The 16,558-nt window shown below is 49.7% G+C and overlaps 1 protein-coding gene across 1 annotated transcript; it reads right to left on the bottom strand.

The window, feature by feature from the left end:
* Positions 1-2,619: 2,619 nt before the first annotated feature.
* PIP4P1 (phosphatidylinositol-4,5-bisphosphate 4-phosphatase 1) lies at positions 2,620-14,293 on the bottom strand. Its single transcript, XM_054992217.1, has 7 exons — positions 14,134-14,293; positions 12,978-13,180; positions 8,413-8,519; positions 7,859-7,964; positions 6,459-6,511; positions 5,999-6,089; positions 2,620-4,658 (listed from the first exon to the last, which is right to left on the bottom strand). Exons 1-7 carry the CDS (start codon positions 14,267-14,269, stop codon positions 4,515-4,517), a joined length of 840 nt encoding a protein of 279 aa, XP_054848192.1. The 5' UTR covers positions 14,270-14,293; the 3' UTR covers positions 2,620-4,514.
* Positions 14,294-16,558: the final 2,265 nt, after the last annotated feature.

The raw sequence follows: 16,558 nt of genomic DNA, 5'->3' as shown, positions 1-16,558 counted from the left end.
TCAGGAGGCCCAGCCCACAAACAAGAGTAGAGGATTTGGGGGAAATAGGCCGGTAGCTTTGCCGCAGCTCCTCTCTCAGCCCAGCTTAAGCTCCCTGTTTGCTGCTGTAACCATGAGGAGGCCACAACATACCAAAGCCCTGGAATGGGGAAGAGAAGAACACCTCCAGGGTTTCTTCCCCCTTTGCCAAAGTATTTACAGGTAGCTGCTCGGCCTTGTGGCCAGTCAGTCAGAAAGCCTCTGATTAAAGTGGGCTGGGGTCTCATTCTCAACTCAGGATTAGGCCGTCCATTGCACCTGGTCTTGCCCTGTACAAGCCAAAGCTTTCTCCTGCCTCCCCAAACGACTCTTCGTTTCCTTCGGATACCTTCTGCGACTCACCTTGTCCTTTGAAAAATCTTGGACAGAGTACCCAGCCCCCGTTGAAACGCTCAACCCCACTCCATCAGATTTATGTTCTTACAGACACCTTCCTCTCAGCCTCTGCTAATAACTGTGTATGTATCGGTCTTCTAGATAGATTAGTGCCCCACTGAGAGCTGTGAACAAGATCAGAGATGTTACTATCCCCATAATATAGCTGGGGCTGAGAGGAGTGGCTTACCCAAGGCCACCTGCTGAGTTCTTGGCAGTACTGGGATTCAGGACTAATTCACAGCCCAGCCACTTATCCACTATGCTACAGCCACTGTTCTTCATTTTAAGACGTCAGCTTATAAACTGATCAGGGCACCGTTACTGTCTTCCGCCCTTCTGTAAAGTACAAGCCATGCAAAATACTGACTCTGCAGGTGTCTCCGCTGGGCATCAACTAAAACTCTGCCCTGAGATTTGCTTTGGGATGCAGAAACAAAGCTTTGCTTCTGGGCATCTTGCTGTGGAGCTCTTCCCAATGAGAAACGGGAAGGCTTGTGAACTGAATCGCAGGGCTCGTTCAATTTTGGCAGGGAAATTGGGGGAGGGGGGAGCTCTCCCAGCCCAATCCTATTAGCAGGAGGAAGGCAGCCATTAACCTCTGTTAGCTGCCCCCCCCCACCAGCTGCTTTATGAAGATGGATTACAGCCTATCCCAACTCTGAGAAAAGGACAAGAACAGCCACACATGCACAGGGGGCTGGAACATTTGCCTCTCCATTGAAGAAAATGGTCTGTAGCCTAACTGAGAAAGTGTGACGGGCAGGCACGAGCCCTAAGCTCCTTAACACTCTTTGCCCTTGCTTGGCAGCTAAAAAGGCGTCTTCCTTCTCCGTCTTCCTACTGGCCTTCTTATCCCTCGGGCTTTTAAGACTGTAGGGATTTAAACTCGACCTACACTAGTCTTACCAATCAAGGGCAAATGCTGAATTCCAGGGCAGCAGACTGATCTGGGCTTGCATTGGTAGCTCTGATCAGAGCGAGCAGTAGAAAGCATTCCCTAAAGGCGTAGGTGCGTAGCCATATTGATCTGCAGTAAGACCAGCAGGATGAGAGAGTCTAGTGGCACCTTAAATCTGTAGCCGTGTTAGTCTGTAGTTGCAAAATAGGAAGAGTCCAGTAGCACCTTTAAGACTAACCCACTTTATTGCAGCATAAGCTTTCGAGACCCACAGCTCTCTTTGTCAGATGCATGGAGGGTATGAAGAAAATGGCCACAGGTGGTGAGGGGAGCAGAATCCAAGAGGAAGCTGCTGAATTGGAATTCATATGTAAATTTGACTCAGTCAGACTTGGATTGAATAGAGACTCTGGATGGTTATCTCATTATCAGAAGTAATTGCCTTTCAGGCATTCCATTCAGATTCAGCTTTGGAGGGGAGGGGTCACACCCAGCCTGAACTGTGCGCTCCACCTCTTTCATGACATTTGCAACTGATTTACATCTGCGCCCCTCCCCTCATTACCTATGTATCTCTGGCCAGTTTCTTCTTACCCTCCATGCATCTGAGAGAGAGAGCTGTGGCTCTCGAAAACTTATGCTACAATAAAGCTGGTTAGTCTTAAACCTGCTTCTGGACTCTTTACTATTTAGTGGCACCTTAGAGGCCAACAAGATTTTCAGAGTGTAAGCTTTTGAGAGTCACACAGCTCCCTTCTTCAGACACGAGTAGGAATGGCTCTCGGATCTCCATTTCTACTCAGGTCTGAAGAAAGAAGCTCCGACTCTCAAAAGTTTACACTCGGAAAATCTTGTTGGTCTCGAAGATGCTGCTGGACTCATCTCCTCCTCAAGCTCAAGGCTTGTGCAAGGAAATTGTGCATGGCAGTTAGGGGGAAGGATATGCCTAGACCTGGAGTGAAACATAAAGAAAAGTCCACAGCTGAGCCAACCCCTCTTTGGGTCAGCCCTCTCTGCCACAGCCTGTGGTTAGCCTCTGCTACTTCAGCTTGACCGGGAGTGGGATTTGTAGACTGATGATCTCCCATGGGAAAGCAGCTTTGTAAGAAATTCGGGGTTTAGCCTTGTGACAAGTATCTCAAGACCACAGGAAGGAAACCAAAGGGGCCAAATGATGCAAAGCAAAAGAGCCTGACCTAGGGTGCGTTACACAGGAGAAAGCCAACAAAGGACCACCTGCATCCTCCTATAGGATACTAAAAGCTTTGAACGACGCACACATACACAAACCTTCCTTTATTTGGCTCCAGCCCTGTTTTTTTTTTAAAAAAATGTTTTGCTCAGACGCTTTTCTCACCATATGGAATCTCAACTTTATTTACAACCATCCAATCTTTTTTTTTTTTAAATTCCTCCTTTGGCCTCGGGTCAGGGAAAGGAGGAGGATGAGACACAAGTTCAATCCAGACAGAGGAGCAGGGAAACAGAAGGAAAAAGGGGAGGAGGCGGGTAGGGGCCACGGAGGAGAGTGATTTTAAATAGCTCTGTACACGCAGATCATCCTTATATACAAGCAGCAACAGCAACGAAGCTCAAAGCCGGGGGAAAGAGGAGCTGTGGTGGGGTTTTTGCCACCCCCCAACCCCCGCACTGACAGAAGCCAAGACAGGCATGGAAGCAAGACCAAACACACTCCCCAGCATGTGGGACGATTTTTGGATCTACAACAACCCTTAGCCAGTCTTCTCTGCACACAGCTGGAGGCCGGTCGCCTCTGGGGAAACGGTTCTTGCAGGACTCGGATGCTCTAGACCTAGGAAGGGCTGCCACCCTCCCCCCAAACACCTCCTTGCCCCCTGAGGCACCACAGGATCAAATTCCTCATGGGGCAGATGGAAAATCAGAAGGTCTCCAAAAACAAATGAGGTTGGCATGAACCGGGCAACCCCAAGACAGGAAACTGTAAGTGGCATTGTGGGTAGGTGGAAGAGGACTCGTCCGTCCCGTCCCAGAACTCATGCCGCCTCTTCAAGTTTAAAGGAGAAAAATCCCTCCTCCCAAATTAAAGTTGAAACCATCGGCACATGATGTGTAATAAGGTGACCCCTGTTCTGCCCACTTCAAGAATGGAGCTTGAACTCCTTGAAAACGACGCTGGCGGGGACCCCCTCCACCCAGGAATGTGCAAAGGAAGAGACTGTAAGACTGAACGAATCAAAGGGGAATGATAATGCCCAAGTTACGTTTCGGTAGGATCTGAAGTTCTCTCAGGACAAGGCCTCAATCTCAGGACTGTGGATGGTCTCCAAACGAGGGAGAAAGGGATGGGCGAGGGGCACCGAGAGACCAACTCCATGTAGCGTTACGAGACAAGGGTCCGGGAGGGGAGGCGCCTGGACCACAGGGGAGGTGTTCAAGCAACCAGGCAACACGGAACGGAATCTGACTAGAGCAGCGTCCATCTGCTCGCCTCCACGCCGCCTTCACCAGCCTGCCATTCGAGGAACGCGCAAGAGGCCTTCATTTTTGTTCTCCTGCTGATTCCTACAGAGTGAAAACGGATGTGGTCATTGCAACAAGGACTCCTTGTAGCTCTCTGGCATTCCAGCCCTGGCCAGGCAGAGCCGAAGAAGCTCGGAGAACAGCAAACGTCTTCGAAAAGTGTATCGCCCTTCAAAGTGTCCCAGCTGAGCCACCGTAGGGACCTTCAAAATGTGGGTCTTGTCATGCCCCACTCCCATTGGGTGGCTTTTGTCTAAGGTATCACTGGATCATGTTTTTATGCAATAGGTCCCAGCACAGAACCACGGTAGTTCGCAGAACGGAATCGCTCAGTCTCCTGGGTCCCAAAAGCATCTCTTCTTGAAATTGGTCCAATCAGAGTTCCATTGTCCACTGGGTTTGTATAAACTCCTCTGGCTATGGGACAGACACAGTTTTCAGCAAGCAAGTTCCTTCCGGTCCAAATGTTCGTTTTGGGCTCCACACCCCGCCCAGGCAACACGCTCCAGACGAGCCTTCCGAGGTGAGGAGGTGGTAGAAGTGGTGAAGGTGATCAACGGGGCACTGGCACAGCAGGAAGGTGGCACGAATGGTCCCAGCCCCAAAGGAGAGGAAGAAAAGTGGGCAGGCGAGGCTGGCTCTTGGCAGACGGCACGCTGGGAGCGGCAGCAAGTGGAAATGGAGAGCTTGGGGAGCTTCAGGAGAAGTTCTGGACGGGATGGCTGACCCTCATGCATGCCCAGTACATGGCTCGGCCGAGGCATAACAAAGCCAGGAGGATGACCAGGGCCCACGAGGCATAGATCCCACCGTACTTCTGGGCCTGTTGCCACGTACCAAACTACACAGGGAGAGACGAGGAGGAGTCAACGAGAGGCAAAAGTCTGGGACAGTCTGGAAACAACCGTTCAGCTGGACCTGCCGAGAGCTCTGCCTATACAGTGAGATGCCTAATGGCAGGAGGCAGGCCAAGTGAATGCTAGAAGTGGGTGAGGCTGCACGCGCCTCCTTAGTCCTGCACCTTTTAGCAGCCAATGGGTGGAGCTGCATCCACGACTTCTTGACCCCATGCTCTGAGGGATCCTTTCCCTACACTGACCTACTTTGGTGTAGTGGTTAAGAGCGGCAGGACTCTAATCTGGAGAGCCAGGTTTGATTCCCCACTCCTCTGCTTGAAGCCAGCTGCGTGCCCTTGGGCCAGTCACAGCTTCTCGGAGCTCTCTTGGCCCCACCCACCTCACAGGGTGATTGTTGTTGTGGGGATAACAACAACATATTTTGTAAACCACTCTGAGTGGGTGTTAAGTTGTCCTGAAAGTTGGTGTATAAATCTAATTGTTGTTGTTGTTATTCTAGGTTCTCATTCTGTTTAACATTTTTATATCCCCTTCCTGCAAGGCAGTGCATAGTCTATCATCACAACAACCCTGTAAGGCAGGCGAGGTTAAGGATGATGAGACCAATCTCACCGAGTGAGGTTCATGACAGAACGGGGACCTGAATCCATAGTCGTGTCTGACACTGGCTCTACAACACCAAGCTGCCTTTTTATTTTCACTTCGGGAAAGTGTTTCCGTATTTTTCCTTGCTTTTAAGGAACCACCACTGGTTTCCCTTTCATGCATCTTCCCTTTTCACTTAAGAGAGGTGTTTTAAATATCAGTGGATTCTGTTTCATAAATGCTGCACAGCATTTCTTTGGGGCACTTCACAAAGCGTTAAGTGGGGTGGGCAACCCTATATAAACAATCCCTGACCCCATGGGGTGAGGAGCTACATTATCCAACGGCATGCTGAACCTAGTATAAGCTTTGTTCTACTGCCTGTGTCCATAGCTACAATGGATAATCGTCTCTGGGTCAGCCTCTTGCCCAGACGGAAAAAGAGGGGGGTTCTGCATGGTCTGACCTTTGGGTAAAAACAGAGCAGCCAGTTAATGCAAGTATCTGAGGACGCAGAGCAAAGTTGCTCTAGGCCACAGCAGCTCTATGATAACAGCCTTATGTACTCTGCCTGGGAGGTGGAAAAACCTGCTCAAGCAAAGTTGCTCTAGGCCACAGCGGTTCTATGATAACAGCCTTACGGACTCGGCCTAGGAGAGTGAAAAACCTGCCCAAGTCTGGCCCAGGGGTGCCAGCAAGGGCTGCGATAGGAGTGTGCCATATTGTGGTGCCTACTCACCGCAAGGCCTGTTGCTGTCACAGCCATTAATAAGCCCAGCAGGAAGCAGCAAATGCATCTTTTCCGGGGGTAGCGGCGCCCAATGGAAGAGCTGTTGGGGGTGGGGGGGTGGGGGGGGAGAGGAGCAGAGTCTTGGTGAGTCTTCCTGAAGTCTACCCAGCTCTAAAGGGGCTAGTGGGTGTCAAGCAGCACGTCTCATAGCCCACCCACAACAAAGGGACATCCTTCTCCCCAGTGACACACCCTCTTGCCCTGCTCTGAAGCACATCCCTGTTTTGGAGCAGAGTTATCTCCGCGAACACAGGGCCGTGTTCCTGGCTGCCAGGCCTGGGCTCACAAGAGGCAGCTTTCTGTGACTTTCCCTACCGGCCCCCCCACCCCCCGGTGTGCCTTCACAAACTGTTCCCCTTTTCCTAGGCAATCACTGCTATGCTAACTTAGCAGGAGAGGGTAAACTCACACTTTACGGCAGTGCGGACAGCGGGCTAAGGTGCGGTCTGTGAATTCTGTCCACTGGCGGGGGCGGGGGGGGGGGGAGAGAGAGAGAAGGAAGGGGGAAGAAAAACAAATAGAAAAATCAACCAGAGCCAGGAGGAGAAAAAAACTTCCCCCGACCCCCGATGCCACTGTTGGTCCAGAAGGATTCACAAGAACAGCTGAAGCAACAGATGGCACAAATCCTCCTAAATGCTACAGCCAAGGGCTTAAGGTGACACCTTGCAAATGGACTCCAGGAGGTGGCGATCGGCTTCACTGTGCCCCTTGGCAGGCTGCCCCGTAAGCTTATTCTTATCCTGCTCTTCTTCCCTAAGAGCTCCAGCCACTGCGCAGAGCTCCCCTACCCCACCCTCCTGTTTTATATTACTGATCATCCTGCACCGGACGCTAGGCTGGGAGGTGGCGACTACCCCAAAGATCACCCGGGCGAGTCGTATGGCCTGAGCAGGGATCCGCAAATACTGCCTTTGCTTCCTCTGTGTGCAAAGCAATTGACTCCTCCCTTCCCCCCCCCCCCGAGTCTCGAGGTGTGTCCAAAGAACTTGGAGAAGAGGAAGTCGTTTTCTCCATGCTTGGCTTTGGCAAAGACATAAACGATGCCACGCAGCTGCCTTCCACATTAGCCCTGGGGAAGACACACCCCTCCCTCCTTTCCCCCAAGTTCTCATCATTTTAGTGATCAGTTTATCAATAAATTGAAGAAGTGCGCTGTGGCTCACGAAAGCTCATACCCTACCACTAATTTCGTTAGTCTTATAGGTGCTACTGGACTCTTGCTCTTTTCTGCTGCTACAGACAAACACGGCTACCCATCTTGATCTGATCCATCTGTGTGTATTTTCTCTCTTTTTGTGTTTTGTTGATTGCTGTGGCTGTGCTGAAGCAATAAAGTTATCTGATCTGAAAAAAGAGGCCTTCCCAGAAAAGGCAGGGGGTCTTTGCCAGTCACGGGAAGAGCGGTCCCTCCAGGTTCAGAGGCAATGTACTTCTAAACAGCAGCTGGGTGGAAGGAAGGCATCAAAAGGGCCTTCCGGGGCACCTGTGCGCCTTCCAGGGCATCTGGCCTGCCGCTGCAGGAGACGCAGTGCTGGACTCGGTGGACCCTTGATCTGATCCAACCGGGCTCTCCTAACGCCTTTCCTCCCAGCCGGCAGTGGAGTCAATGGAGCTGTGACTTCAGGTCTCCCCTGGCTAAGTCCACGGCTACTCATGCCTCACTGGTTCAACTGTCTCGGCATTCACCTGAACCCATGTTAAGAATGTGATTTTAGGCCCTAATATTAGCTGACAGCAACTTCAGGGTGCTTCCTGCACTCCACCCCGAGGTTCCCGAGTCCCAGCACCCACCCCAGTAGTCCTTACCAGGAAATTGTTTTTGCAGTGGCCGCAGATGACGCGCACGCCGACGGGCTGGGGCTCGGGACTCAGAGGGCCGGGATGCACGGGGCCCAAGTTAATGATCCTTTTACTAAGAGGAAGACATCAACCATCTCAATTTGCATTTCTCAGCGAACCAAGTTCCTAGGGGGCCCAGCAAAAGCAGCAACCCAACTCCAAGTATGAGAGGAGTTTCAGAGGAGGCTGGGCCAGGGGCATTCAGCGCAGACCTCTCCTCTTCCACGTTCCCCCTCCTCTGCCCCTTAACCACAAGCATGTATCACAACCCTAACACAGCACCGACATCGGGAAACTCCCTTCCTTTCAGAAGAAAAAGCTCAGATCATCAGAAATCTGTCCAAGCTGCTGGAGCACTCCCTGGCTATTCCCATCTATGGTTGGCAGCTATCCGAAGCACCGTTCCCTGACCGTTCAAGCACCCGTAACAAAGTCATTCGCATCTCTCTTCTGAGCCCAGTACACTCGCAAGAAAACCCACCTGCTTCCCTTCCTTAGGACTCCCTCCCCAGTTCCCTTACCAGTATGTCCGAGGGCAGGCAATGCGCTGCGATGTCACTTTGCAGATCAGGAGGCAGTTACAGGGGCATCGCACGTATTTCTTCCCGGCTGGGGCATTTTTGATGGGCTGAAGCAGAGAAAAAGAGAAAAGTTACTTGCTACTTAATAGGCTCTTCAAACCATATAATCATGCTTATCAAGCAAAACCTCTAGGAAAAACGAAATCCTTGGAGCTCCATAACAAGCCATCTGCACCCACCACAGCCCAAACCGGAAGTCAAAGAGAAAGGTTAAGGAATTTTTTAAAAGCCAACAGGTTAAATACACATCCCTGTTTAATGCAGAAGCCACGATGGCTGACAAAGCAGAGTAAACCAAACAATCCTCATGCAACATAGTGGAGTATGATTATTAAAGCAGCTTCTTCAGCTACTGCGATGTCACAGAATATTCACAAACACTCCAACTTCACGCAATGAATTACCATCATCAAAGACAGTACTACTTCTGCGAGGAGAGTGAAAAAATTCAGATTGGCTAGGAAGTGTCATACAAGAAAAGCTAACTGTTGGTTGGGGCTGGGGAACAATACACATAGTCAGTGCCCCAACACAGATACAGTGATAGCAGCAGGCTAGGAAGGATAAGCAACAAGGCCCAGAATAGCTGTGCAGTCTGTTTCCTCCTTTCCCACAATGACAGCTCGTCACTGGGAAGGGCACCTCCGGGCCAGAGAGCCAAAGCAGCAAACGAGCCGCTTGATGACGACCTTCACAAACGGACTGGAGCCAGCCAAACATTTCGGTCTCAAGCCTAAACTGCATGTGTGAATTGCCCGATACTTAAGGGTCAGGTTTATGGAGTCACTCTGGAGTTTGGAGAGCAAGTGTGGTATACTGGTTAGAGTGTCAAGATTAGGATCTGGAAGATCCTTCTCTGTTTTATTCTCACAACAACCCTGGGAAGTAGGTCAGAGATTTCCTAACCAAGTTCACCCCATATGGCAGAGTGGGGATTCAGTGTGATATAGTGGTTAGAATGTCACACTAAGATTTGGGAGATCCAGTTTGGAATCCTCACTCTGCCACGGAACCTTGCTGGGTGCCCTTGGGCCTGTCATACACTCAGCCTAACCTACCTCACAGGGCTGTTGTGAGGATAAAATGAAGAAGGGAAGAATATGAACCGCTCTGTGTTCACACTGGGGAGGAAAGGGGGGGGGTATAAATAAAATAAATAAATCGAGCCACGAAGATCACTGGATGGTCTCCGTAAAGTCACCAATTCCCAAACGAAGCCAGCCTCCCTGAGCTGTCACAAATCTAAATTGAAATGAGAATTGCAACGCATTTTGCACTTCACGGTGCTGAAGAGGCAACAAGCAATACCTGCAGCGCCAAATTCAGTTGGACTTTGACAAGAAAATCAATAACCCGAGTTCGGTCTGTGGTGAGTTCACAGTCTTTTGGACCGTCTGATGCTGCCGTGTTGGAATCCGGAGCCTGCGCCTCTCAGACTGACAGACCATTTTTATTTATTTTTTACTTTGTTTATGTTCTTTATAGTCCACTGAGACTCGAGGAGGATTACACAGTATAAGTCAATACGAACGCTGGCTGGGACATTGAACAAACAATGCAACAGGGTAGTAAGGACAGCAGAAATCTGAAAACCAGCAGAAATCCAACACAGAGCTGAGGAGAAAAAAAATGCTGAACGCCTCCTCTGTCAGTACCGACAACTTGAGAGGTTTTAAACTCCAGGCAGGGCTCACATATCTGAACGTTTCACCGTTGAAAAATTATTTGCTGCATGCAGAGAGCCAGCACTTCAGGGAAAAGGTTAGACTAGAAAACAATGGTTCTACTCGCTGGGATATGTGTGCGGGAAGCAAACCCCACTTGCAGCCAGATGCAGGACAGTCTAGAATTAGGTTTGACACCTTATCTGCTCTTTGGGAGCATGAGAACGTATTCAGTCGCTGCAGCATAAAAGATGCCCCTACAGAAGAGAAACAACCTCTGCACAGATCACTTACAATCTATGTTAGAGAGGAAGAACAGCCATGAGAGCGAATAACAACCACCACCAACAACATTCAGTTTATATACCACCCTTCAGGACAACTTAATACCCACTCAGAGTGGTTTACAAAGTATGTTACTCTTATCCCCACCACAACAATCACCCAGTGCGGTGGGTGGAGCCGACAGAGCTCTGGGAAGCTGTGACTGACACAAGGCCACCCAGTTGGCTTCAAGCAGAGGAGTGGAGAATCAAACCTGGCTCTCCAGATTACAGTCCTGCCACTCTTGACCACTACACCAAGCTGGCTCTCCAAAGACTGGAAACAAGAAGCATAAAGAAGGCATGGAGCATCTGACAGCCTTTTTACAGAGGGCTCTGCATTATAACAAGTCAGGGCATTGATCCACCTAGCCTTGCTATGTGGATCCACCAACCGACCCTCTCTGGCTCTCAGGCAAGGAACGGTCTTTCACAGCACCTGCCAGGAACCTTTAACTGGAAATACCTGGGACCTGCTGATTGCAAAGCCTGTGTTCTATCGCTGAGTCACTGTCCCTCTTTTTAAATGAACACGGATCGGTAGAAGTTCAGGGCCGGACCGTGTCAGATCATCGTATCACATGCTCTGACTGGCGGCAGCTGAGATGCTCTCTCAGCATCTACTGAGATCCTAAGCTCCCTTCTTCAGATACAGGGGGGAGTGGAGATCCCTGAGCCTTTATATCTCAGACAGGAAGTGGACAGGGTGAAGTAAAGAAAGGAGGCACCCCACCCACTTCCTCTCTGGGATATAAAGGCTCCACACCTCCCTGTATCTGAAGAAGGAGGCTTTGACGCTGGAGAGCTTATACCTTGAAAATCTTGGTTGTCTCTAAGGTGCCACTGGACTCAAATGCAGCCGTTCTATTGCAGACCAACACGGCTCTAGCTACCTGAAATTACTGAGATTCTGTCACTGGAGATGCTAATGACTGATTCTGGGACTTTCTGGATGCCGACTTTTCTGGATGTTCTACCACTGTACCACAATCCCTCCTCATTTTCTTGACTCTACCACAACCACACAAAGCAGACTAGTACAGAGAATCTGCGCAGACCTCGGATTTCCTGTTGTTCGAAACCGGGTCTGGAGCCTGACCTCTGAGCCACACCTTTGTTTACCAGTACCCACAAATGAGCTTCCACTCTGTGCATGACAGGAAATTAGAGGTGGGAGAGGTCAAACTGGTTTGTTTGAGAAACAGGACACTCAAGTCCAAGTACCATATTCAGAAACTGGCTCAAATAGCACATGGACTCCTAAGGCTGAACTTCCAACTGATGGAGGCACCTCCAGCCCTCATATCCTGGGGAGTCTGCCTGCCTGGGGACCAAAGGGCTGTTTGCTGGCAGCCCCAACTAGACGATTCCTACCAGTTTTCAATTCTGCATACGACACTGAGCCATATGAAAGGCCAGAGAAAGCAGACTATCAGCCCTGGTACATATTCTGGCTCTGCACGGACATTTGGCATCTATAATGGACATTCTGAGTACCCGAAACGCTCCGTGAACATTGCCTCAGAAATCTTAAGCACCAGCTCAAATGAATCCTGATTTTATTGTTTTGAGGATTTGCATTCGACCTCTTTTTGCCTTCAAGGAAGCTCATGTTATAGTAAAAGATACACAGCAAACAAAAAAGAACACAGAACTCAAGCAAACTGGAGACACACAGATCAATATAAAAATAAGCCACAGTTCAGAAGCACTTGCCATAAACATTGAATCATCCCCTTCGCAGTTTTCTTTAAAACAAAAAGGGTTTTACAACCTTCCCAAAAGCTAAGTGAGAAAGCTGTGTGCCTGGCCGACTCCGTATGGGGAGCCGACTCCGTAAGAGAGGTGCAGCCACCAAGGTGGGCAGGGACAGAGTGAATGAGAAATCCCTTCCAGTCCTGCAGTATGAGAGTTTCTTAGGATTCACGTTATCCCCAAAATCTCACCTTGAGCACACCAATGCAGCAAGGGAAAAGCAGTGATGGTAGAGTTAACCCTTCCCATATAGGGCGTAGATGAGGGATGCATACCCAACAGCATGCACCTACAAGAATATGGGACAGTGATCCACCCCTCAGCCCAACTCCCCTCTCCCTATTAGACCACAAGAAAACAACAAGGCATCCTTCCCTGAGAGCTCTGCTCTGCCTTCATGCTGCAAGGGATTAAAAAAAAAATTAAGTATTTTCCAATTTTTGACTTATAAAGAGCCCAAGGTATCTGGCGCATTCCCTGGGTATGCAGAATCCACCTCCTCCTCTCTGGGTGATCCCATTTTGTTGTTGCCTCCATTAGCCCAGGGTCACCCATTAAGCCATTAAAAGAAGCAACATGGAGGACAGAGGGTGGCTGAGAAGAGACAGACTGCCGAGGGCATCTAACTAGTTCTTGGCCAAGGTGAAGATTTGAACAGGCAATTTCCTGGCTCACCCCTCACACTTGTGAACCCTACACGACACTAGTCCTTCATTTAACAATCTGACCCCACCTCTCCCCTAGCTCTTTGAATGGTCCTCACCGTGGCCTCGTTGCAGACGCTGCATTTCACAACATGCTGGTGCATCTTGCCCTCCACATTGATGGGGCTCTGGCAGACCCGGCATGTGATCATGGGAGCGCTGCCGCTCTCTGGAGATGCCATGGGAGAGTAGGGTGGGGGGTCTTCTCCTGGCAGCACAGCTGCCTGGCCCCCCTCACCGATCCCGCCAAATCCAGGAAACCCTTGCAGGAAGAAAGGGAAAAACAAATAAACATGACAGCTATAAAAGAGTAACACTGACTACAGCATCAGGCAGTCCTACTGACCCAAACCTTGCTAAGTAGTCCGAGAAAAGGTGCAGCCCTCTCTGGCTGCCATCATACTACACTGCTACTCACAAGTCTTTTAATGCCCCCTCAAATAATCTTCAGTCATCACACGCTTTCAGCCTCACCTACCTCACAGGGTTGTTGTGAGGGTGAAATGGAGGAGAGGAGACCAATGAAAGCCTCTTTGGATCCCCATTGGGGAGAAAGGTGGGGTATAAGTGCAGTAAATAAATAAATGAATCTCACTTTTGCCTCCAAATTCTGGTGAGCCTCAACCTACCACACCACACCCACAATCAGATGCAGTGTGCACCCTCTGCCTGAGGTATTAAAACCTTCCAGTTGCACAAGTATAACATATTTTTTTAAAAATCCACATCTTTAGGCCAACACCCAAATAATATTCTCCTGGAACTGGGCCACCAAGTCCCTGCCAATGTATTTCTTGCTTCTGGCAAACGCTCAGGCTCAGCCTTTGGTACACCTCCAAGGCATCTCTGCAGCTCCCTCCTCTTTATCCAATCCTTCTTTTATATCACCCCCATAACATCTCACTCTAATCCTGGCTCCTCCCCTGCAGCCTGAAGACCCTCATCCCATTTGGCTTTAGCTAGGGTTATCAACTTGAGGTTGAACAATTCCTGGAGATTTGGGGGCACAACCTCGGGAGGGGGCAGTTTGGGAGTGGGAGGGACCTCAGTGGGGGTTAAATGACCACCCTCCCAAGCAGCCGTTTTCCCCAGGGGAACGGATCTCTCTGGCCTGACGATCTACTATAGTCACGGGAGATCTCCAGCCACCACCTGGAGGTTGGCAACCTAGGTTTCTGCCCACTTCGTCTTGACGAGGGGCGTGGCTTGGCTCACCCTGAGGCGGGTTCGGCTTGCCTGGTGGGTTCGAGGCAGGGCCTGTCATCAACCCCGCGGGTCCCACCAGTCCTCCAGCGCCCCCATCTCCGGACTCCGCCGGGAGCAGCGGGGAGCGTTCTCCGTCCGCAGCCATGGCTGCTCGCTGTTGCTCTCGCAACCGCCTCCTGATCGGCTTCCGTAGCGCGACCCCGCCCCCTCACTCCCCACTACTACGATCACGTGAGAGGAAACGACTCTTCTCGGTTTCCTATTGGTAACGAAGAGGACGCGAGGGGAATTGTCACGTGACGAAGGAACAGCATTTCCACCTCCTGATTGGTCGGTTGTGGCCAAGCCTTTTCGCTTTCATTGGCCATCCTCTTCGTGCCATTTGCACCGTCTGGACTGCTGCCTCACGACGCCCTCGACCCGTGTTCCCCTTCCGTCCTTTTCATTGGCTAGATCTCAATCCCGCTGTTCACCGAAACTACGTCGAGGACCTTGATAACACGGGAGGTGGGAATAAAAAAACACGTGACAGAAAAAATCTATATTTTCATTGGCTGAGAGTAGCTACCGGACCATAGCACGATCCCAATTCTGCAAGGCCATTGGTCGAGCTTGTTTCTCCTTAATCCCGTATCACAAAACACTCTCTTTGTATTGGGCAATCTCGAACTCACCCCTCCTTCATCTGCGATGACTCCGCCCTTTATCGGGACTCCGCCCCCTCTCTCCTATCTTCCCCCACCCCTTCAGTGCCCGCCCGTCGCGGTTATGATTGACACTCCAGCCAAAATTCCATTCGGAGGGCGGGGCTCAGGGAAGAACAGCATCAAAGGAGTCAATTTCCATATGTGTCAATATGTTCAATTGTATTTAAATTTTATAATATATAAAGCTATAACGGAAGAGGCAGACGAAATAGTTTTTTGGAGGGAGGCGATGATAATGCTATGAATTAACATATACTCGTTTTGCATGTATGTCTTTATTTAAAAATAGGTTTTTAGTTTTATTTATAAAAATAGATTTTTTTATCTATCTATAAAGGCTTCAAAGCTATGGTCCAGTTTCTGTACAAATTGATCCCGTGTATTGGGTCAGCTTCTGACTGCTGGAAGCAGATAGCTTTTTAAAATACACCATGGGGTTGAGATCTCCCGGAATTCCAACTGATCTCCAGGTCGTAGAGATTCGTTCCCCTGGAAAAAAATGGCTCCTTTGGAATGTGGTCTGTAGGGCATTATACCCAGCAGAGTTTCCTCCCTTCCCCCAAACCATGCCCTCCCTGGGCATTACCCTCCAAATCTCCAGGAATTTCCCAACCTAGACCTGGCAAACTCAAGACCTGGGCCGATTCCAGACGACTAACCAGAAGGCGCTTCATGCCGCCATGTTCCGGATCGCGACGGGGAAAACGCGAAATATCGTGTTTTCTCGCGCGAGTTTGGCGTGACGTCGCGCCAAACTCGCACGAGAAAACGCGATATTTCGCGTTTTCCCCGTCGCGATCCGGAACATGGCGGCATGAAGCGCCTTCCGGTTAGTCGTCTGGAATCGGCCCTGCTGCAAGTCTTTCTGTTTTGCACCAACAGTTCAGTTGAATCACACCAGTTCCTTTCCTTGCCCCAAATCAGCACAGAAATCTGTAAATGCTAAATCGTTAAATGTATGCACATGGAAATGTGACCCAAATAACTGGGGGAGAGACACTGAGTTTGACATTTTAAACAAAAGCAAAGAAACAGCAACATCAAGGAAGAAACCAAAGACATTGTGCATCAAACACAGAAGAGGAGAACCATATCAAGGGGTCTTATTACTATCCAAACTATACGCCCGTGATACACTGCACAGTTCTGAAGAAGTAGCCAATGTCTGTCTGTTGCAGCAAAAATAAACGAGTTTGGTGGCACCTTAAATATGAACACATTTTTATTCTAGGATGAAGATCCGTTAGGTGCGTCCTCATCCCTAGAAAAACAACCTCACACACACACACTCTGAGATTCTAAAGAAAAAATTACAAATAATGAGGTGAAAGGTACATATATCTGCATATTATGTATGCATGTCTAGTGAAGACCCACTGCATGCACTGCAGACGAAGTAGGCTCAAGTCGACAACAAGCTAGAATACAAACATGTTCTTTTAGGTGCCACAAGACTAGGTTATGCAGCTGTCTTTCCGATGAAACAAGTGCAGGACACGATGAGGAAGGATGTGGCTGAAGGAGATGACAGACTTATTCGTAGTCTTTATTCATCCTGGGCAGCCGTCCTGACCACACCAATACTTGCAAAGAACAGGCCAGGCTGCCCAGCCTTATTCATTCAGACATATAAGAAATACCAGGGAATATGCACAGTGCAAACCCATCAAGATAGTGGCCAGAGAGCTGCAAGCAGGGCTTTTTTTCAGGGGGAACGCAGGGGAATG

The sequence above is a fragment of the Eublepharis macularius genome, chromosome 12, assembly GCF_028583425.1.
Source record: "Eublepharis macularius isolate TG4126 chromosome 12, MPM_Emac_v1.0, whole genome shotgun sequence".
NCBI classification, from domain to species: domain Eukaryota; kingdom Metazoa; phylum Chordata; class Lepidosauria; order Squamata; family Eublepharidae; genus Eublepharis; species Eublepharis macularius.
Note: the sequence above shows the minus strand (reverse complement) of the source record. Positions and strands in the feature narration are given on the sequence as shown.